General features: G+C 45.1%; 1 protein-coding gene across 1 annotated transcript in view; it reads right to left on the bottom strand.

The window, feature by feature from the left end:
• Positions 1 to 1299: 1299 nt before the first annotated feature.
• Positions 1300 to 23860, bottom strand: part of LOC120029199 (FRAS1-related extracellular matrix protein 2-like) — a 75544-nt gene continuing 52983 nt past the window's right edge. Inside the window, exons 7-9 of the mRNA XM_038974492.1 lie at positions 18774 to 18899; positions 18280 to 18531; positions 1300 to 1577 (exon numbers count right to left, since the gene is read on the bottom strand). Of these exons, the coding sequence (XP_038830420.1) occupies positions 1300 to 1577; positions 18280 to 18531; positions 18774 to 18899 (656 nt within the window). The remainder of the gene's footprint in view (positions 1578 to 18279; positions 18532 to 18773; positions 18900 to 23860) is intronic.

A 23860-nucleotide genomic window follows, 5' to 3' on the forward strand; every position in this document is an offset into this window, starting at 1 on the left:
GACAGACATACAGACTAACCCTGAGGAGGACTAAAGCATATTGTTCCACCTGGTTAACCTTCCCTAAGCTCTATATGATTCTATAAACACAGCGGTAAAGCCAGTGTGCTGTAACACAAATATATTGTATTGTAGTACAGTACCCTGTGTGAGAGCAGTGTGTTGTATTGTAGGGACAGGGACTGGAGCACCTACCTTCAGCAGACAGTGTACTGTCATAGACATTCAGTGTGCTGTGTTGTTGCGTTTTTTAAGGGGTGGATCAGCTTTAATATTGCGGTAAGATTGTTGCTTCCATCAATGTAATTGTCTGCATCATTTCCAATCCCCCATATATTTTTGGGGTAAAAATATATATCCATATACAGTTGAAGTCGGAAGTTTACATACACTTAGGTTGGAATCATTAAAACTTGTTTTTCAACCACTCCACAAATGTCTTGTTAACCAACTATAGTTTTGGCAAGTCAGTTAGGACATCTACTTTGTGCATAACACAAATAATTTTTAAAATAAAATTACTTGTGTCATGCACAAAGTAGATGTCCTAACCGACTTGCCAAAACTATAGTTGGTTAACAAGACATTTGTGGAGTGGTTGAAAAACGAGTTTTAATGATTCCAACCTAAGTGTATGTAAACTTCCGACTTCAACTGTCATACATGCATATACACACACACACATATATATATATATATATGGGTATGTATGTATACATAAACATTCATACATATACAATCATACATTCAAACATTCATACCTTCATACATGTACATATACATACTTTTTTTTAATATACCTTTATTTTCCCCCGCAAACCCTACCACCCCTCCTCTAATTGGAGTAAACTAATAAACAATAACACTTAGGCTTCTACTTTCAGTTTATACATCTTATACACATTTTACAGACACAATCTATTTTACAATAGTTATATTTTGTTTGTTTTTAGTCCTTCCTCTATTTCTGATGTCCATCCAGTTTAATTTCTATTTGTAACTGTGCTATTTCACAACATTTCTGAACCTATATACATTTTACAGACCCTGTATGTGTTACATGGGTTATCTTGTTGTTATTAGTCCCACCCTTCAGATCCATTCCACCCCTCCCATCCATCTCTTAACACCATCCATTTTGGATTTCTCTTTGCTATATATTATTCAACTGTGCTGTGATGCTTCACAAAAGTACTGAACATTTCTATTCTCATAGCTTCTACAGATTGTAAATTAAACATACACATTTTTGCTAAAATAATTATTATATTATTGATTGATTGACTATGACTTTTCAAATCACCCAGTAGGTAAATTAGATCTAGGTAAATGTTGCAATTCTTCAGCCATTCCTGGACCTGTGACCAAAAACGAGCTACGTATGGACAGTACCAAAATAAATGATCTAATGACTGTATTGTCTCTACCTTCAGCAGAGACAGGGTCTGTTTTCCTGGAGCGTACAGTGACCGTGGCTGTTTTAGAGAGGTCAGTGCCTGTCCTATACACCTTGACCTCCACATAACCATCACTCTCATCCACACGGTAGTCTGTGTCGCCGAAGTAGAATCCTGGAGCTGTGGAGGAGAGGAAACACAGGAAGATGTCGTACATCAGGATCTTGTTTCAGTCAGTTTCACAACTGGAAACCGTCTGATGTAACTTTTGAGTTGAATTTGTAATAACCCACATTTCAAATACAGTTAATTCTGACGACATAGCTAAATGACTGCACATTGAGCCACTAGCCGGCACTAACCTCAACACTAGTCATTTCCAGCACTTATAGCCCCTGCATTACAGTATGGTACATTTGAGGGGATGTTATTACAGAATATAAATGTAAAGACTAGAAGCCTGAAGGCATCGCTCTATTTCTGTGTCTGGTTGAAAGGAGCCGGTGCAGTGTAGTCGACTGTGGTAGAAGAGTGTTTGTGTGTGCGTGTGTGTGCGTACGCAGAGGAGTTGGAGGATTCCAGGCCTGCCTGCCTGCAATTAGTACTTTCCTGAGCCCAGATTCCGCTACAGTCAATCTCCCCCACACTGTTCTGTTCCTCTGACTCTCTCTCACCCTCTTCTTCTCACTCTCTTTGTTCCTCTTTCCCTCTCTGTACTTTGCGTGCTGTGAACTGGGCTGTCTCTTGGGAAGTTTCTGTCAACTAACATCACAGCTGACTCAAACAACCAGAAACACAGGGAGGGTGTTGATTGAGCGTAACGGCCCTCACAGTAAGAGCAGGACCCTGGGCTCATTTACTGTATGTTCTGGGAAAATAAACAACTTTGAGGTAAAATTGGAGTGGCAGTTGTTGGCTCTGAATTATATCAATGAGGGCTTTACTCATTTTTTTTGTGTGTGAAAATGGATCAAACCAACCCTTCTCTCCAGACTACTGAACAGCAGAAGCCTGGTCCATCACAGAGGAACTGGAGGTATACACTACCGTTCAAAAGTTTGGGGTCACTTAGAAATGTCCTTGTTTTTTTTTGTCCATTAAAATAACATCAAATTGATAAGAAATACAGTGTAGACATTGTTAATGTAAATGACTATTGTAGCTGGAAACGGCAGATATTTAATGGAATATCTACATAGGCCTACAGATGCCCATTATCAGCAACCATCACTCCTGTGTTCCAATGGCACGTTGTGTTAGCTAATCCAAGTTTATCATTTTAAAAGGCTAATTGATCATTAGAAACCCATTTTGAAATGAAGCTAGCACAGCTGAAAACTGCTGTTCTGATTAAAGAAGCAATAAAACTGGCCTTCTTTAGACAAGTTGAGTATCTGGAGCATCAGCATTTGTGGGTTCGATTACAGGCTCAAAATGGCCAGAAACAAAGAACATTCTTCTGAAATTCGTCAGTCTATTCTTGTTCTGAGAAATGAAGGCTATTCCATGCGAGAAATTGCCAAGAAACTGAAGATCTGGTACAACGCTGTGTACTACTCCCTTCACAGAACAGAGCAAACTGGCTCTAACCAAAATAGAAAGAGGAGTGGAAGGCCCCGGTGCACAACTGAGCAAGAATAGAAGTACATTAGAGTGTCTAGTTTGAGAAACAGACGCCTCACAAGTCCTCAACTGGCAGCTTCATTAAATAGTACCCGCAAAACACCAGTCTCAACTTGATCAGTGAAGAGGCGACTCAGGGATGCTGGCCTTCTAGGCATAGTTCCTCTGTCCAGTGTCTGTGTTCTTTTGCTCATCTTAATCTTTTATTTTTATTGGCAAGTCTGAGATATGGCTTTTTCTTTGCAACTCTGCCTAGAAGGCCAGCATCCCGGAGTCACCTCTTCACTGTTGACGTTGAGACTGGTGTTTTGCGGGTACTATTTAATGAAGCTGCTAGATTCTGTCCCAAATGGAACCATATTTCCTATATAGCACACTATTTTTTAATAGAGCCCATGAGGCCAAAGAAGTGCCCTACACAGGACGCCATTTCAGCCACAGCCATGGTGAATACATGAATGAATTCAATGGTAGTGATATCGCCACAGGCATATACCCTGTTTCCATGACGATGATGATCACACCTCTAGGCTGTTAGTTAGCTGGGTTTCTCATCTCAAAGTGACACAGATAAATAGGAAGATAGGAGAGGAGGAGAGCAGAGAGAGGAGGAGAAGAGGCTAATACTGGCTGAAAAATAGCTCTGCATAGAACTAATCTGTCCATCTGATAAAACAATACTGTAGCAGTACTGTAGTAGTACTGTAGTAGCTAAAGCACTCCTTTTATCTGATGCATTGACTTAATATAAATAAACACTGCAAGAGGAAATGATACATGAAGAGCTTTTCAAAGCATGTGAAATAAGAGAGATTTCTGTGACTGCATACTGTGTGAAGCAAAATGCCTGATATCTATGTTTATAAGACAGGCTGATATCTATGTTTATCAGACAGGCTGATATCTATGTTTATCAGACATGCTGATATCTATGTTTATAAGACAGGCTGATATCTATGTTTATCTGACAGGCTGATATCTATGTTTATCAGACAGGCTGATATCTATGTTTATCAGACAGGCTGATATCTGTTTATCAGACAGGCTGATATCTATGTTTATAAGACAGGCTGATATCTATGTTTATCAGACAGGCTGATATCTATGTTTATCAGACAGGCTGATATCTGTTTATCAGACAGGCTGATATCTATGTTTATCAGACAGGCTGATATCTATGTTTATCAGACAGGCTGATATCTATGTTTATCAGACAGGCTGATATCTATGTTTATCAGACAGGCTGATATCTGTTTATCTGACAGGCTGACATCTGTTTATCAGACAGGCTGATATCTATGTTTATCAGACAGGCTGATAGCTATGTTTATCAGACAGGCTGATATCTATGTTTATCAGACAGGCTGATATCTGTTTATCTGACAGGCTGATATCTGTTTATCAGACAGGCTGATATCTGTTTATCAGACAGGCTGATATCTATGTTTATCAGACAGGCTGATATCTATGTTTATCAGACAGGCTGATATCTGTTTATCCGACAGGCTGATATCTATGTTTATCAGACAGGCTGATATCTATGTTTATCAGACAGGCTGATAGCTATGTTTATCAGACAGGCTGATATATGTTTATCCGACAGGTTGATATCTATGTTTATCCGACAGGCTGATATCTGTTTATCAGACAGGCTGATATCTATGTTTATCTGACAGGCTGATATCTATGTTTATCCGACAGGCTGATATCTATGTTTATCCGACAGGCTGATATCTATGTTTATCCGACAGGCTGATATCTATGTTTATCAGACAGGCTGATATCTATGTTTATCAGACAGGCTGATATCTATGTTTATCAGACAGGCTGATATCTGTTTCATCCGACAGGCTGATATCTGTTTATCAGACAGGCTGATATCTATGTTTATCCGACAGGCTGATATCTATGTTTATCCGACAGGCTGATATATGTTTATCCGACAGGTTGATATCTATGTTTATCCGACAGGCTGATATCTGTTTATCAGACAGGCTGATATCTATGTTTATCTGACAGGCTGATATCTATGTTTATCCGACAGGCTGATATCTATGTTTATCCGACAGGCTGATATCTATGTTTATCTGACAGGCTGATATCTGTTTATCAGACAGGCTGATATCTATGTTTATCCGACAGGCTGATATCTATGTTTATCCAACAGTCTGATAGCTATGTTTATCTGACAGGCTGGTATCTATGTTTATCCGACAGGCTGATATCTATGTTTATCCGACAGGCTGATAGCTATGTTTATCAGACAGGCTGATATCTGTTTATCAGACAGGCTGATTGATATCTGTTTAGCAGACAGGTGTAAAGAGATGTAAATTATTTATCTTCTGTCACGCCCTGGCCTTAGTATTCTTTGTTTTCTTAATTATTTTAGTTAGGTCAGGGTGTGACATGGGGAATGTATGTGTTTTTTGTAGTGTCTAGGGTGGTTGTAAGGTTTAGGGGGTTTATTAGAGTAGTTGGGTTTATGTTTAGTATAGTAGTCTAGCTGTGTCTATGGTTGAGTGTAGGTATCTAGGAAAGTCTATGGTTGCCTGAATTGGGTCTCAATTAGAGACAGCTGGTTATTGTTGTCTCTGATTGGGAGCCATATTTAAGGCAACCATAGGCTTTAGCTGTTTGTGGGGGAATTGTCTATGTCGAAGTGTTTTGTGTCAGCACTGATGTTTGTATAGCTTCACGGTCGTCTGTTCTGTTTGTTGTTTTGTTTTTTCCTTCTTTAAAATAAAAGAAGATGTACTTTCCACGCGCTGCGCCTTGGTCCTCTCTCAGTCCCGTTGACGATCGTGACATCTTCTTACACCTTATGTACTTATCTTGGACTCAAAGAATACCATAACACTTTTCAAGGATTGGATATCATCAACTCATTGTATTAGCCAGTTAGACAAGCAGAAGGGAAACTGTTGCTGTAGACAACGCCTGAGGATTGGTAGTTGAAGGCATTGTTGTCAGGTATGAAAGTGCTTTGAATTGGTAATAGGCTTACAGGGTGCACACACAGGACAAATACACCTGTCCTCCTTTATCTAGGTCGAGAACAAACCTAGACAAAGGATGTGTCACAAATGGCACCCTCTCCCTTATATAGTGCACTACTTTTGACGGGCTCTGGTCAGAAGAAGTGCACCATATAGGGAATAGGGTTCCATTTGGGATGCTACAAAGTGCGTGTGTGAGTCGAGATCAAACCTAGACAAAGAGTGTGCGGTGTCAGGGTTTATGCAGCTGCCAGTGTCTTTCCCTACAGACAAATCAAACAGGACAGGCTTTAGACTGTCTCAGCTCGTTCTCAACGCTACTGCGGTTATCAGATCTGTGTGTGTGTGTGTGTGTGTGTGTGTGAGTGTGTGCGCAGAGTCCCAGACTTGCAGCTGTAGTAATCAGATAAGGTTGGTTTGTACAGCAGACAAACACCATCTCCACCGGGGAGGGGTGTGGTATGGAGCCACCGGGGAGAGGTGTGGTATGGAGCCACCGGGGAGGGGTGTGGTATGGAGCCACCGGGGAGTGGTGTGGTATGGAGCCACCGGGGAGGGGTGTGGTATGGAGCCACCGGGGAGGGGTGTGGTATGGAGCCACCGGGGAGGGGTGTGGTATGGAGCCACCGGGGAGTCGTGTGGTATGGAGCCACCGGGGAGGGGTGTGGTATGGAGCCACCGGGGAGAGGTGTGGTATGGAGCCACCGGGGAGGGGTGTGGTATGGAGCAACCGGGGAGAGGTGTGGTATGGAGCAACCGGGGAGAGGTGTGGTATGGAGCCACCGGGGAGAGGTGTGGTATGGAGCCACCGGGGAGTGGTGTGGTATGGAGCCATCGGGGAGAGGTGTGGTATGGAGCCACCGGGGAGTGGTGTGGTATGGAGCCACCGGGGAGAGGTGTGGTATGGAGCAACCGGGGAGGGGTGTGGTATGGCGTGGGATAGTAAAACATGAGAATGCTTGTAGAGCAGAATTACAGTCTTCTATTTATGCAGTGCTGTTACTGGTCTGTAAATCTCCAAAAACACTCTAAGGTCTGTAAGGTATGATTATGGTTCTGATGAGAGTGGGACATGGGACGGGTCTGGTCTGGGTCCTGGACGAGGATGAGAAGAGAACAGAGTAGTGGGTTGACCCTACACCCTGTTATTACCTCCCTGGACCCATCTGGACTCACCTGGATTCCAGGTCACACTGATAGCAACAGATGTGCTGCAGCATTTTAGGAAGAAGTAGCGTAGTGTTAACTATAGTGTTAACTGTAGTGTTACAATTACACCTACAGGGCTAGACTGCATGTTCAGCAAGCTCTACAGTAGGTCAGAGTATAATTTCTGTATTCCAATAAAACCTGCCACCCGTCTGTTAAACACATGATTCTAGTAAATAATGATTATAATCAGGCAGGGAAAGGCAGCTCTGGTCCTTGGGGGCCTGAGTGAAATGTTGTTCTGTTTCAGATCAGCGTTTTAAACCTGGGAAACAAACCAGGTGTGTGTACTCCATGAGCGATCATATTCCTGGCAATAAAAAGTGAAAAGCAGCCGACTTCAAGTACCTGAGTTGCCCTTTAATTATTGAGATCATATACAGTCTACACACGGTACCTATAATACATTTTTAGTTGGGTTGTATCTCTGGTTGTGTTTGGTTAGAAGAGACACTGGCTGCATCTCCTGAATATCCAGCTCTAATGTACATCCTCTTCTCTTTGGAAGTGGAAGGGCTGGGAGTGGAATTCAGGCAGGGGGGGAAACAGTTACCTCCTAAGGCCCCTGACTCTTTAATGGGACCGGGTCAGCCCACCCTGGAGAGGCACAGCAGGACAAAGGACCCTCACTGGCAGGGACAGGTGCTACACATGCATGCACGTACCATGCCAAAAGACCACCACTTCTACAGTACAAAACACAGGGGAGAAAGGCTGATTCCACGCTCTGCCTGTACTGCCTGAGTATCTGTGTCATGTGTGGAGGAAAGGAAGCAGGATTACATGCTTATAATCCCTGGTAATGTATAGTACACTACTTTTGATCAGGCTCCATAGGGAACAGGGTATCATTTGGAATGTACCCATGGTCTGGGAGAACAACAGTCAGTAATATCAATGATTGATTTATTTCTTAACTCTGATTTGACAGCTATTCTTTTCATTGTGAGTTAACTGTGTATTAATGTTTAGATAGCGGGTCAAGGATGTTTGAGAGGCCGGTAGGAAGGTAAACAGGGGAGACAGATTTCCTATAAGCCCTGAGATGAGATTAGCTAACTGGGTTTTCAGCGGACGTGAAGTGTTCTCAGAGGAACTGGGTTGAAGGGTCAAAAGTTTAAGGTGGTTACAGGCCAAAGGCATTTCTTACCTGTCACTGTGTACCCACTGAATAGTCCACATTTTCTCTGCATCCTAGGTGGCATGGCACTGATAAACACCTGATAACTCACACTACTAGCCTGGTACCACACCTGTATGAGGTTTAGCTAACTGTACTGACAATCGTTGCCAGGCTATACATACTACCTCGCCCTTTGGTCACAGTTTGAGAGAGAGCGGGCTGTAATCTGTATCTCCATGCTTTGTGACTGACAGGCAGTGTGCTGGCAATGCTGGTACAAAAACCACAGTGTCAGTTTAATACAGTCACACTACAGACTGGATCAGAATTTTTTTTTTTTTTTTAAACAGATCATTCCAAATGTATAGAACTAAAGTTCCTCTTGGCATGAACTTAAGTTTAGGCATGTTCTGTGTCTTGGTATAGAACACTGTCATTGTTCAAGTTAATTTACAACCAAAACAACAGTTGACATGCCAATACGTCCCCAGTCCTGACATTCGACATCATTGTGTTCTCAGAGCCGTGGCCTGGGGCCTCAACAAGGCATCTGACTGACAACCAGGATCCTCTCCCTCCTGCATATCAGTTGGCCGGGTGGAGTGGTTCATACGGGTTCATGTATAGAATGACACACACACAGAAGGGGTAGGTAGGAAAGGGGGAAATACCTACTTCTTATTGTTATCTTAGAATGGAATCCTGATTCTGTCTGCATGGCGTCAAGAATCAGATTAAGACAAAGAGTCAGAGAGGAAACCATAGCCTGAAGATACTGTCTGACAAGCTGCCTAACCCCCTCACTGGTGACGTCAGGAGCTGTAACCTGATCAACACAAAGAGGGCACGAGGTAAAACAGTGAGGCACCTCCCCAGAGCATCCCGGATCAGGTGCTGAGGGGGTTTAAGGTGCCAGGATACGATGAGATGGAAGGATAGAGAGATAGTTCTGGAGAGACAGGGCTGATGTCAGCCTATAGATAAAGGAGGAGGTGATAATGGAATGGACTGAGCTCTGTTAGATAAACTAAGGAGGAGAGGTAGAAAGGCCTGTCTGTTGAAGGAGAAGAGCAGTACTGTAGATTGATTACCTGTCAGGTCGTACCTACAGGAGGGAATAAGTTGTGATTCGGAATGCACCCCAGATCATTGTATGTGTTAGAGTGTGTGTGAGAATCTTAGGTGCATACTGACTGTGTATTGTCTAGAAACTCTCCCCCCACAACATCAACACTTCCTGCTGAATAGAACCCTGTTTCACTGTGAAACTATGACATTCTGAAAAGGATTAGAGGTGAGCTACATTCCATGGCTGTTATAGAGGGGTACAGACTATTAAGGGGCTGTTATACAGGGCTACAGACTATTATAGGGCTGTTATACAGGGCTACAGACTATTATAGGGCTGTTATACAGGGCTACAGACTATAATAGGGCTGTTATACAGGGGTACAGACTATTATAGTGGTGTAATACAAAGCTGTAATACAAGGGTACAGACTATTATTGGGCTGTTATACAGGGCTACAGACTATAATAGGGCTGTTATACAGGGCTACAGACTATATTAGGGCTGTTATACAAAGCTGTAATACAAGGGTACAGACTATTATTGGGCTGTTATACAGGGCTACAGACTATTATAGGGCTGTTATACAGGGCTACAGACTATAAAAGGGCTGTTATACAAAGCTGTAATACAAGGGTACAGACTATTTTTGAGCTGTTATACAGGGGTACAGACTATTATAGGGCTGTTATACAGGGCTACAGACTATAAAGGGGCTGTTATACAACGGTACAGACAATTATAGGGCTGTTATACAGGGGTACAGACCATTATAGGGCTATTATATAGGGGTAGAGACTATTATAGGGGTGTTAAACAGGGGTACAGACTATTATTGGGCTGTTATACAGGGGTACAGACCATTATAGGGCTGTTATACAGGGTAACATACTATTTTAGGGCTGTTATACAGGGGTACAGCCTATTATAGTGGTGTAAAACAAAAGCTGTTATACAAGGGTACAGACTATTATAGGGCTGTTATACAGGGGTACAGACTATAAAAGGGCTGTTATACAGGGCTACAGACTATAAACGGGCTGTAATACAAGGGTACAGACTATTATTGGGCTGTTATACAGGGCTACAGACTATTATAGGGCTGTTATACAGGGCTACAGACTATAAAAGGGCTGTTATACAGGGGTACAGACTATTATAGGGGTGTAATACAAAGCTGTAATACAAGGGTACATACTATTATTGGGCTGTTATACAGGGCTACAGACCATTATAGGGCTGTTATACAGGGGAACAGACTATTTTAAGGCTGTTGTACAGGGGTACAGACCATTATAGGGCTGTTTCACAGGGGCACAGACCATTATCGGGGTGTTATACAGGGGTACAGACCATTATAGGGCTGTTATACAGGGGTACAGACTATTATAGGGCTGTTATACAGAGGTAGAGACTATTATAGGGCTGTTATACAGCGGTAAAGACTATTATCGGGGTCTTATACAGGGGTACAGATCATTATAGGGCTGTTATACAGGGGTACAGACTAGTATAGGGCTGTTATACAGGGGTAGAGACTATTATAGGGCTGTTATACAGGGCTTTTATACAGGGGTACAGCCTACTATAGGGCTGTTATACAGGGGTACAGACCAATATAGGGCTGTTATACAGGGCTACAGACTATTATAGGGCTGTTATACAGCGGTAGAGACTATTATAGGGCTGTTATACAGAGCTACATACTATTATAGGGCTGTTAAACAGGGCTGTTAAACAGGAGTACAGACTATTATAGGACTGTTATACAGGGGTACAGACTATTACATGGATGTTATACAGGGCTCTTATACAGGGGTACAGACTATTATAGGGGTGTTATACAGGAGAACATACTATTTAAAGGCTGTTATAGAGGGGTACAGACTATAATAGGCCTGCTATAAAGGGGTACAAACCATTATAGGGCTGTTGTACAGGGCTACATACTTATATAGGGCTGTTATACAGGGGTACAGACTATTATAGGGCTGTTACACAGGGCTGTTATACAGGAGTACAGACTATTATAGGGCTGTTATACAGCGGTACAGACTATTATAGGGCTGTTATACAGGTGCACAGTCTATTATAGGGCCGTTATACAGGGCTACATACTATTATAGGGCTGTTATAGAGGGGTACAGACCATTATAGGACTGTTATAGAGGGGTACAGACTATTATAGGGGTGTTATACCGGGGTACAGACAATTACATGGCTGTTTTAAAAGGCTGTTACACAGGGGTACAAACCATTATAGGGCTGTTGTCACGATCGTCGTTAGGTGAAAGAGAGGACCAAGGCGCAGCGTGATATAAATACATCTTCTTTTTAATAGAAGAAGAAACGAACACGAACACTAATACAAACTAGACAAAACAACAAACGACCGTGAAGCTATCAAACGAAAGTGCAGACACAAGCAACTAACGTCAAGACATAGACAATTACCCACAACCTACCTAATGCCTATGGCTGCCTAAATATGGCTCTCAATCAGAGACAACGATAGACAGCTGTCTCTAATTGAGAACCAATCCAGGCAACCATAGACTTACATAAACACCTACACTGAACACAACCCCATGAACTCTACAAAACCCCCTAGACAATACAAACACCCTAGACTAGACAAAAACACACAAACATCCCCCATGTCACACCCTGACCTAACTAAAAATAATAAAGAAAACAAAGATAACTAAGGCCAGGGCGTGACAGTACCCCCCCCCCCCCCCCCCAAAGGTGCGGACTCCGGCCGCAAAACCTGACACAGAAGGGGAGGGTCCAGGTGGGCCTTCTTACGGCGGCGGCTCGGGTGCGGGACGTGGACCCCACTCCACCATAGTCAATACCCGCTTTGGTGGCGCCTCTGGAACGGCGACCCTTGCAGCGAGTCCCGGACTGAAGACCATCCTAGAGGGCGCCACTGGACGGAGGGGCAGCTCCGGACTGAGGGGCAGCTCCGGACTGAGGGGCAGCTCCGGACTGAGGGAGAGCTCCGTACTGAGGGGCAGCTCCGGACTGAGGGGCAACTCCGGACTGAGGGGCAGCTCCTGACTGAGGGGCAGCTCATGACTGACAGGCAGCTCATGACTGGAGGGCAGCTCATGACTGGATGGCAGCTCATGACTGGCGGGCAGCTCCTGACTGGCGGGCGGCTCCTGACTGGCGGGCGGCTCTGGCGGCTCCTGACTGGCAGGCGGCTCTGGCGGCTCCTGACTGGCGGGCGGCTCTGGCGGCTCCTGACTGGCGGGCGGCTCTGGCGGCTCCTGACTGGCGGGCGGCTCTGGCGGCTCCTGACTGGCGGGCGGCTCTGGCGGCTCCTGACTGACGGACGGCTCAGGACAGACGGGCGGCTCTGACGGCTCGGGACAGACGGGCGGCTCTGACGGCTTGGGACAGACGGACGGCTCAGATGGCGCTGGGTAGGCAGACTGCTCAGATGGCGCTGGGCAGGTAGGCAGCTCAGATGGCTCTGGGCAGGCAGGCAGCTCAGATGGCGCTGGGCAGGTAGGCAGCTCAGATGGCTCTGGGCAGGCAGGCAGCTCAGATGGCTCTGGGCAGGCAGGCAGCTCAGATAGCGCTGGGCATACGGACAGCGCAGAAGGCGCTGGGCAGACGGGTAGCTCAGACAGCGCTGGGCAGGCGGACAGCGCAGACGGCAGACTCAGACGGCGCTGGGTAGACGGGCAGCGCAGGCGCTGGGCAGACGGGAGACTCTGGATGGCTGAGGCGCACAGTAGGCCTGGTGCGTGGTACCGGAACTGGTGGTACCGGGCTAAGGACACGCACCTCAAGGCGAGTGCGTGGAGGAGGAACAGGGCTCTGGAGACGCACTGGAAGCCTGGTGCGTGGTGTTAGCACTGGTGGTACTGGACTGGGAACACGCACCACTGGGCGAGTGCGAGGGACTGCCACAGGAGAGCTGGTGCGTTGAGCTGGCGCAGGACGTGCAGGGCTAGTGAGGTGCACAGGAGGCCTGGTGCGTGGTACTGGCACAGTCTTCACCAGACGGCTAGCACGCACCTCAGGACGAGTATGGAGAGCTAACTCAGGTGACATCAAGTCCCCGACTCGCTCCGTCGGGCGGATGTCGTGCCTCAAGCACCAACACAGCACCTCCCTCATAACTCTCTACTCCAATTTCCCCATTAGCTCCTTCACAGTCTCAACTTCACTCGCCCTGCTCACCTCCAACTCCACCCCGACTGGCTCCGGTTCCATCCTTGGTTCCTCACGGTAAGCACGGGGAGCTGGCTCAAGTCTCCTACTTGCCCCAGCTACACTCCCCGTGTGCCCTCCCCCAAGAAATCTTTGGGGCTGCCTCTCGGGTTTCCAGCCGCTCTGCCGTGCTAGCTCCTCATACCGGCGCCTCTCTGCTTTCGCTGCCTCCAGCTCTGCCTTGGGGCGGCGATAGCCCAGACTATTATAGGGCTGTTACACAGGGATGTTAATCAGGAGTACAGGCTATTATAGAGCTGTTATAAAGGGTTCTTATACAGGGTTACAGACTATTATAGGGCTGTTACACAGGAGTACAGCCTATTATAGGGCTGTTATACAGGGGTACAGACTATTACAGGGGTGTTATAAAGGGTTCTTATACAGGGGTACAGACTATTATAGGGCTGTTAAACAGGGCTACAGACTATCATAGGGCTGTTATAGAGGGGTACAGACTATTATAGGGCTGCTATAAAGGGGTATAAACCATTATAGGGCTGTTACACAGGGCTACAGACTAATATAGGGCTGTTATACAGGGGTACAGACTATTATATGGGTGTTATACAGGGGTACAGACAATTATAGGGCTGTTATACAGAGGTACAGACTATTATATGGGTGTTACACAGGGGTACAGACAATTATAGGGCAGTTATACAAGGCTGTTATACAGGGCTACAGACTATTATAGGGGTGTTATTCAGGTGTAGACTATTATAGGGCTGTTATACAGGAGTACAGACTATTATAGGGCTGTTATACAGGTGTACAGACTATTATAGGGCTGTTATACAGGGCTACAGACTATTATAGGGCTGTTATATAGGGTTACAGACTATTACAGGGCTGTTATACAGGACTATAGACTATTATAGGGCTGTTATATAGGGTTACAGACTATAATAGGGCAGTTATACAAAGCTGTTATACAGGGCTACAAACTATTATAGGGCTGTTATACAAGGCTGTTATACAGGGGTACAGACTATTATAGGGCTGTTATACAAGGCTGCTATACAGGGGTACAGACCATTATAGGGCTGTTATACAGGGGTAAAGACTATTATAGGGCTGTTATACAAGGCTGTTATACAGGGGTACAGACCATTATAGGACTGCTGTACAGGGGTACAGACTATTATAGGGCTGTTATACAGGGGTAAAGACTATTATCGGGCTGTTATACAAGGCTGTTGTACAGGGGTACAGACCATTATAGGGCTGTTATACATGGGTACAGACTATTATAGGGCTGTTATACAGGGGTACAGACTATTATAGGGCTGTTATACAGGGGTACAGACTACCATAGGGGTGTTATACAGGGGTACAGACCATTATAGGGTTGTTATACAAGGGTACAGACTAGTATAGGGCTGTTAAACAAGGCTGTTATACAGGGGTACAGACTATTATAGGGCTGTTACACAGGGGTACAGACTATTATAGGGCTTTTACACAGGGGTACAGACTATTATAGGGCTGTTATCAAGGGGTACCGACTATTATAGGGCCGTTATACAGGGGTATAGACTATTATAGGGCGGTTATACGAAGCTGTTATACAGGGGTACAGACCATTATAGGGCTGTTATTTAGGGGTACAGACTATTATAGGGCTGTTACACAGGGGTACAGACTATTATAGGGCTGTTATACAGGGGTAGAGACTATTATAGGGCTGTTACACAGGGGTACAGACTATTATAGGGCTGTTACACAGGGGTACAGACTATTATAGGGCTGTTATACAAGGCTGTTATACAGGGTTACAGACTATTATAGGGCTGTTATACAGGTGTACAGATTATTATAGGGCTGTTACACAGGGGTACAAACCATTATAGGACTGTTACACAGGGCTGTTATACAGGGGAATAGACTATTATCGGGGTGTTGTACAGGGGAACAGACTAGTATAGGGCTGTTATACAGCGGTACAGACTATTATAGGTCTGTTATAAAGGGGTACAGACTATTATAGGTCTGTTATACAGGGCTACAGACTATTAAAAGGCTGTTATACAGGGGTACAGACTATTATAGGCCTGTTATACAGGGCTGTTATACAGGGGTACAGACTATTATAGGTCTGTTATACAGGGCTACAGACTATTATAGGGCTGTTATACAGGAGTACAGACTATTATAGGTCTGTTATACAGGGCTACAGACTATTATAAGGCTGTTATACAGGGCTGTTATACAGGAGTACAGACTATTATAGGTCTGTTATACAGGGCTACATACTATTATAGGGCTGTTATACAGGAGTACAGACTATTATAGGGCTGGTATACAGGGCTACAGACTATTAAACCGTTAAAACTTTAGTTTAGCATCCCAACAGCTACTCTGACAACAAGGAACAGTAGGGGGAAGGAGCTACTGTACAGCAGAGAGCCATCTCAAGCATGTAACCCCTTCCTCCTGTGGCGGCCAGGTCTCTCTCGCACGCACGCGCGCGCGCACACACACACACACACACACACACACACACACACACACACACACACACACACACACACACACGCTCTTGAAGTAGTGTGCCTGCCTCTGTTCCGAAGGAGGCTACAAGAGAACCTGTAACTCAATCTGAGTAACGCAGTCGGAACACTTATCATTCACTAAGCTCTCTATCCCACAGGTTGAAATATGTGACATCATTTCCTGCCAGTGTCAGTCAACACACAGGGAATATGTGACCAAGAACGTCACTACGGTCTGAGACTCAGTGGCTGAGAAACTATTTGGACATTAAACAGGGAATGCATAAATACATGCCCCAAAGTATTCAGGATACTTGAATTGGAGATCTAAGACTGAAAATAAATACATGTGTTTGTTTCTATTCTAAAAAAACAGGTTGTTTAAAATAAGAGATAACACAAAACCATGCTCTCAAACAATGACGAATATGTCATACAGTCTATGTACCGCATTTGATTGATATCCTCCAGAACGTCATGGTTCTTGTCTTGACTAGGGAGTGGAGCTCAACTATCATTTACTTTCCTGTCCAAGGCAGATTTATGAGAGGGACTGTTAGAGAGATATGTTTGGTAAGAGGGGAGTCATCCTGTCTAGATGGTCCACCCTGTGAGAGAACATCTGGTGAATCCTCACTCAGTCTGAGATAGTAGGTCAAACCAGGGCTGTGTCTAAAATGGCACCCTATTCCCTACATAGTGCACTACTTTTGACCAGGGCCCATAGGGTTCTGAGCAAATTAAGTGTACTATATAGGGAACAGGGTGCCTTTTGGGACATAAGCAAAAGTAGTGCACAATTTCGGGAAAGGGGTGTCATTTGAGATTCCCAACTGGTGTAGATCTAACCATGTTTAATGTATCTTAATGATGTGCATAGACAAGGTTTTCTTTCCGTCTACAGGCCTCCTCCAATACTGTTCTGACTCAAACTCCAGCAGCGAGGTTCTGGAATGCTGTGGAGAGTTGCATCGACCCAATTAGCTCTGTTTCAAACTGACGTTTTGATGGTGCGTGTGTGTGCAGCCAGAAAGTTTGAAATGGAAGATTCAGCGATTATACCAAGGGATTTTCAAATCCACTGTTCCCTGCCTGTCACCCCTTCACAGTGCTTCCTTTAGATGTCAAGGATACACAACCACACACACACACACACACACACACACACACACACACACAGCCAGGGTCTATAGGGAGAAGATAGATAGGGAACTAGTCAGGCAGATATGCAAGAAAGCAATGGTCAAGAGGTGCTGTTGAACAAAGGCTGTTTGTTAGATAGGAGGTACAGGAGACTATCAGATGTGGATATGAGCCTTGCAATAAGGGCTTCCCTTCAGCAAGAGGAGACACACAGGGTAAATGTCACCCTACTCCTTACATAGTGAACTACTTTGGACCAAAGCACATTGCACACATGTACATACACACACAAGCCACTATTCCTCTATTGGTTTCATTCAGTTGGTACTACATCATCTGTGTACCTCATTCTTCCCTGTATCAGTCAGCATAGCAACAATACGTCATTTATCATACCAATTGTTTTTTCTTTCATAAGTTCATTCAAAGTTTAGGGTTTACTCTTCATCTAACCAATACATAAACAAAACCACATCCAACAGATGGGAGCCTGCTTCTATTGGTAAAGTCATGAATTCACTTTGCCTGAGGAGGGTTCTTCTTTTCCACTCTTCGTGTATAGGTGTGTTTGTGTACCTTTTCCCCTGATCTATCTGTTCTAGACTTTTCAGGAATAATATTCATGTGTAAATGTACCTTTTTACACACCATCTCAACTGTCTCCTTTGCTTATAAGCAACGTTTAAAAGTCCGCTAACATTGTAGTCTTAACATTATCTTCCAGAGGTGACAAGACAGGAGCAATCTTTTTTTCTCACTCTCACGTTGTGAAAAAACACATTTCCATTGTAATAAATGTCCCAAATGGCACCTTATTCCCTATAAAGTGAACTAACCTGGTCGAAAGTAGCTCCCTACGTAGGGGATAGGGTTCCATTTGGGACGCATACCTAGTCAAGAGTGATATTAACACTTTCCTCAGCTGGTAACTGTTATCCTGTCCTCCAGGCGAGCATTTGAAAGGTCAAAGTTGAAAAGCGAAGGGTCATCTTACCATCATCCAGGTCAGGTATGATGGTGACCCTGGCAGTGTGGTACTCCTGTCCCAGACGGCCTCCCATGGGCATACTGAGGGTAACATTGAAGCTCTCCTCCTCTTCATACAGAGAGTCATCTATGATCACCACACGACAGGACTTCTCCGTCTCGCCCTTATCAAAGCGCAGGACACTGTTGTGTTCCTCAGGTCTGGATATGTAATCAGAGTAGGACAGGACTGTAGTGGGGATGGTCCCTGTAGCTGTGGCTGTAGGAGAGAGGAAAGGAGAGATGGATGAGAAGAGAGGGAGAGATGGAGAGAAGAGAGGACTCTAGCAGGGACATTACCTGAAGCTGTGGTGTGTGTGTGTGTGTGTGTGTGTGTGTGTGTGTGTGTGTGTGTGTGTGTGTGTGTGTGTGTGTGTGTGTGTGTGTGTGTGTGTGTGTGTGTGTGTGTGTGTGTGTGTGTGTGTGTGTGTGTGTGTGTGTGTGTGTGTGTGTGGACTGTACCTTGCTGTGTGTAGCAGATGACCATGAGTTCCTGTGTGATGTCACCACTCCTGCGTACTGGGATCAGCAGCTCCCCAATGTCCTCCTCTATAGGGTAGACTGCAGACGGGATGAACACTGTCGACTCTGGGGGGACAGGGAAAGAAAGGGGGGGAGTGAGACAGAGGGAGAGAGTCAGAGGGGGGAGACAAAGAGAGATAAACCCTCACATCCTACTCACTGCGTCTGTACTTAATACAGAAGCTATGCTGATGAGAAGAGGGTACAACAATGCGTTAAATATTTCTGTCTGAGTTACAGTATGTTGCTGCTGGTGCTCTGGTCCGGGCTCCTCTCTGAGGGCTTAACAGAGTTCTATAAAGGATGTGTTGACCCAGTGAACAGAGGCAGACTATCAGAAGACATAGTCTACGTTGCAAATGGCACCCTATTCCCTTTATAGTACACTCCCTTTGACCTGAGCCCTATGCAGGTCCTGGTCAAAAGTAGGGCACTATATTGGGAATAGGGCGTCATTTAGGATCCATCCAGAGGATATGATGTCTAACATCAGTGGTTGGCACAGACAACTACCGAGAAGCCTCTCTGACAGTTGACGCACAGGGACCAATCAGGGAATACATATACATTTAGTGAATTGTTAATAGGAAAAGTCCAGCTTCTGTACTGTAGACTTACCATGCGAAGAAGAACAGTAAAAGTGGGCCTGGATAATAAACCTGACGTGTCTTGATTCTGTTAGCAAGCAGAGACCTGTTGACAATTGGTCTTTTTTACAGTCTGTTATACAGTCCCTCCCCCTGTTCTGTCCTTTCCTCTCATCTCCTTATCTCTCCTCTCCTCCTTTATTCTGCATAGCATGACTGTGTCTAAGTTACTAGACCTGAGTTACATCCCAGAGGCCTACACTAAGAAGTACCTACCTCACATAGACATGTTTATAATATTATCTTTATCACTGTTATGTTTATTCTTCTTAAAACCTATTCTTTACTCTAATTGTGAATCTGGACGTCTGTGCTAAAAAGGTGCCAGCAGGGCCCGAACTCTCAAAATCCCAACAGTCACACCTGACCAATTACTGACTGACCAGGACAGTGGACCAATGGCTCCCTGCCCTGCCCAGCCCTGTTGTGGCTAAACAAGTAGATGTTCTATCTCCTACTCAGGCTGGCAGAACCTTCAAGCTTATAGCCCTTAATACTAGCTCCTGCCAAGGCAGAACATACTTTAAGCTCCAAGCTGACAGGCCTTAATGTGGATAGTTTCTCCCCTCTCTCTCTCTGACTAAACTTGAACTCTTCTGAGTTGAAGAGATTCACATTTAAAGGAGCTGCTAGAAACTGGGTCAGTTGTAAGACAAGTCCCAAATGACACCCTATTCCCATAGGGCTCTGGTCAAAAGTAGTGCACTAAAAACGGAATAGGGTGCCATTTGAGAAACAGGCATGCTCTGAGAAGCTGGGAAATCATGGAAATCTAAAATAGTATGGTCATGAAGCAGAATTATATTTTAATGTGAAATGTTAAAATCTTAATATTGATAGCTGCAAGTTGTTATCCTTTCCCTAGGGACTAGAGTGTTTTGTGAGACAAACAGTACCATCCTCCATATATTTTAACCAACGTAAGTTGTTGAAAGAATATTCCTCCTCTCACACAGAGGGACCCCAGAGGGGGAAGGAGAGGAGAGGCATCATTTATATGTAAATTATGCAGGAGCTTCCCTCCCTCAGCCTTCCAAATACAGTATCCCCCCTCAGCCTTCCAACTACAGTATCCCCCCTCAGCCTTCCAACTACAGTATCCCCCCTCAGCCTTCCAACTACAGTATCCCCCCTCAGCCTTCCAACTACAGTATCCCCCCTCAGCCTTCCAACTACAGTATCCCCCCTCAGCCTTCCAACTACAGTATCCCCCCTCAGCCTTCCAACTACAGTATCCCCCCTCAGCCTTCCAACTACAGTATCCCCCCTCAGCCTTCCAACTACAGTATCCCCCCTCAGCCTTCCAACTACAGTATCCCCCCTCAGCCTTCCAACTACAGTATCCCCCCTCAGCCTTCCAACTACAGTATCCCCCCTCAGCCTTCCAACTACAGTATCCCCCCTCAGCCTTCCAACTACAGTATCCTCCCTCAGCCTTCCAACTACAGTATCCTCCCTCAGCCTTCCAACTACAGTATCCCCCCTCAGCCTTCCAACTACAGTATCCCCCCTCAGCCTTCCAACTACAGTATCCCCCCTCAGCCTTCCAACTACAGTATCCCCCCTCAGCCTTCCAACTACAGTATCCCCCCTCAGCCTTCCAACTACAGTATCCTCCCTCAGCCTTCCAACTACAGTATCCCCCCTCAGCCTTCCAACTACAGTATCCCCCCTCAGCCTTCCAACTACAGTATCCCCCCTCAGCCTTCCAACTACAGTATCCCCCCTCAGCCTTCCAACTACAGTATCCCCCCTCAGCCTTCCAACTACAGTATCCCCCCTCAGCCTTCCAACTACAGTATCCCCCCTCAGCCTTCCAACTACAGTATCCCCCCTCAGCCTTCCAACTACAGTATCCCCCCTCAGCCTTCCAACTACAGTATCCCCCCTCAGCCTTCCAACTACAGTATCCCCCCTCAGCCTTCCAACTACAGTATCCCCCCTCAGCCTTCCAACTACAGTATCCCCCCTCAGCCTTCCAACTACAGTATCCCCCCTCAGCCTTCCAACTACAGTATCCTCCCTCAGCCTTCCAACTACAGTATCACAGGGGAATGAACGGCTGAGCTGCTGTTTTTAAAAACCTTGTTTGTCTGAACTGTATTTAGATACTTTAACTACCTCACTAATAGCACCCTATTCCCTATGTAGTGCACTACTTTCGATCAGGACCAATAGGGAATATGGTGTCCTTTGGGACACAGCCCTTGTGTAAACAACATGAGAGCCCTGGGAAGGCTCAAGTCTAGTGTTCTCCATCCATACCCTGGACCTGACACTAACCCTGGGATTCTCCATACCCAATTTAACCGTATTTGTTTATTTACCTTTCTGGAGAAAACAACTTCCCATATAGATTATTGTTGCAGTGTTGCTGATCACTATATCTAACCTGGGGTTGGAAAACTACAGGAACCGTCCCAAAATTACCAGTTTTTCCAGAAATCCCGGTCGGAAGATTCCTGGAATCAGGAGGGATTGAGGGAATAAGCAGGAAATGTGGGAATTTTACAACCTTAATCCAAGTATAACACCCATGTTGGTTTCCATGATGTGACCAATATGATAGTATCCTGTCTCCCTTTACTCAGGCAGGCAGGCTAAACCCAGGTCTAAAACTTGACTCTCAGTCTCATCATGATTTCATGCTGTGGTTATGCTCTGGGGCCAAGCCAGGGATTGATAAGAGGCAGAGAGCAGCTTCACTAACAGACAGCAGCTTCACTAACATGGGACACACTAATGAGGCTGAGAAAGGTCATGTCTTGTTATCCACTGACCTGGATGTTCTCACCCACCTAATATAAAACCCTGCCTCTCCCATAGAGATAACCTCAGACCAATCATCTCTACTAAGACTGATGAATAACCTACCTGTAGTAATGACTTATAAACCATTAGTCATTTGAACACTACACTGTTTAGACCAGACATGGGCAAACTACGGCCCGCGGGCCACATACGGCCCGTTAGGCTTTTTAATCCGGCCCGCCGAACTTGTCCAAATTATAGTAAAAACCTCCTTTTTTTCCCCTTTCCCTGCAATGCCCACGTTTCCCCAATAGATGGCGCACTCAAAACACATTGACCGTTGTTGGAGTGGCGCGTATTTCTCTTTATTTCACTTTAATTTTCACTTCGTTTCACGTCACCATTAAGCCCTTCTGTGAAAATGAGCGGACCAAAGAGAAGGAAAGTGGACAGCGAATGCCGAGTGTTTAATAAGGAGTGGACAACAAAATACTTCTTCACTGAAGTCCGATCAACGGCTGTATGTCTGATATGCCAAGAAGCTGTTGCGGTTTTCAAAGAGTACAATATCAGCCGTCACTTTGCCACGAAGCATGCAAACTATGCTAGCAAGCAGTCAACACAAGAACGGGCGGCTACTGCTCAGAGGTTGGCAGCTAATTTACAGAGTCAACAGAACTTTTTTCACCGACAAACTGCAATTCAAGAGTCAAGTACCAAGGCAAGTTATTTGCTGGCATTCAAATTAGCAAAGGCTAGCAAGCCTTTCTCCGAAGGCGAGTTTTTGAAAGAGTGCATGGTAGAGACAGCAGGTCTCTTGTGTCCGGAGAGCAAAGCCAAGTTTGAAAAAATCAGTTTAGCACGCAGGACAGTGACTCGCCGCGTGGAACTGATTGACGAAGATATAGTCAGCGAGTTAAACAAAAAGGCGGAGTCCTTTAAGTTATATTCACTAGCACTGGATGAAAGTAACGACATAAAAGACACTGCTCAGCTCCTAATTTTTATCCGAGGGATTAACGACAGTTTTGAGATAACGGAGGAGCTTTTGAGCATGGAATCACTGAAAGGGAAAACGCGAGGAGAGGACTTATATGAACAGGTGTCTGCTGTCATCGAGAGAATGAAGCTACCTTGGAGTAAACTTGCCAATGTCACCACGGATGGATCGCCAAATTTAACTGGAAAAAACATCGGGCTGCTGAAAAGAATCCAGGATAAAGTGAAAGAAGAAAACCCTGACCAGGATGTTATTTTACTTCACTGCATCATTCATCAGGAGTCTCTGTGTAAGTCTGTATTGCAGCTTAATCACGTCGTGGATCCAGTTGTAAAACTTGTTAACTTCATACGAGCAAGGGGACTTAATCATCGTCAGTTCATTACGTTCCTGGAAGAAACTAATGCGGATCACCAGGACCTACTTTACCACTCTCGCGTCCGCTGGTTAAGTTTGGGGAAAGTGTTTCAACGAGTCTGGGAGCTCAAAGACGAGATTCGCTCATTTTTTAATTTAATGGGGAAATCCGAAGAATTCCCCGAGCTGAGCGACACAAACTGGCTTTGTGACTTTGCGTTTGCTGTGGACATATTTTCACACATGAATGAGCTGAACGTGAAGCTACAGGG

The sequence above is a fragment of the Salvelinus namaycush genome, chromosome 34 (assembly GCF_016432855.1).
Source record: "Salvelinus namaycush isolate Seneca chromosome 34, SaNama_1.0, whole genome shotgun sequence".
Taxonomy (NCBI): Eukaryota; Metazoa; Chordata; class Actinopteri; order Salmoniformes; family Salmonidae; genus Salvelinus; species Salvelinus namaycush.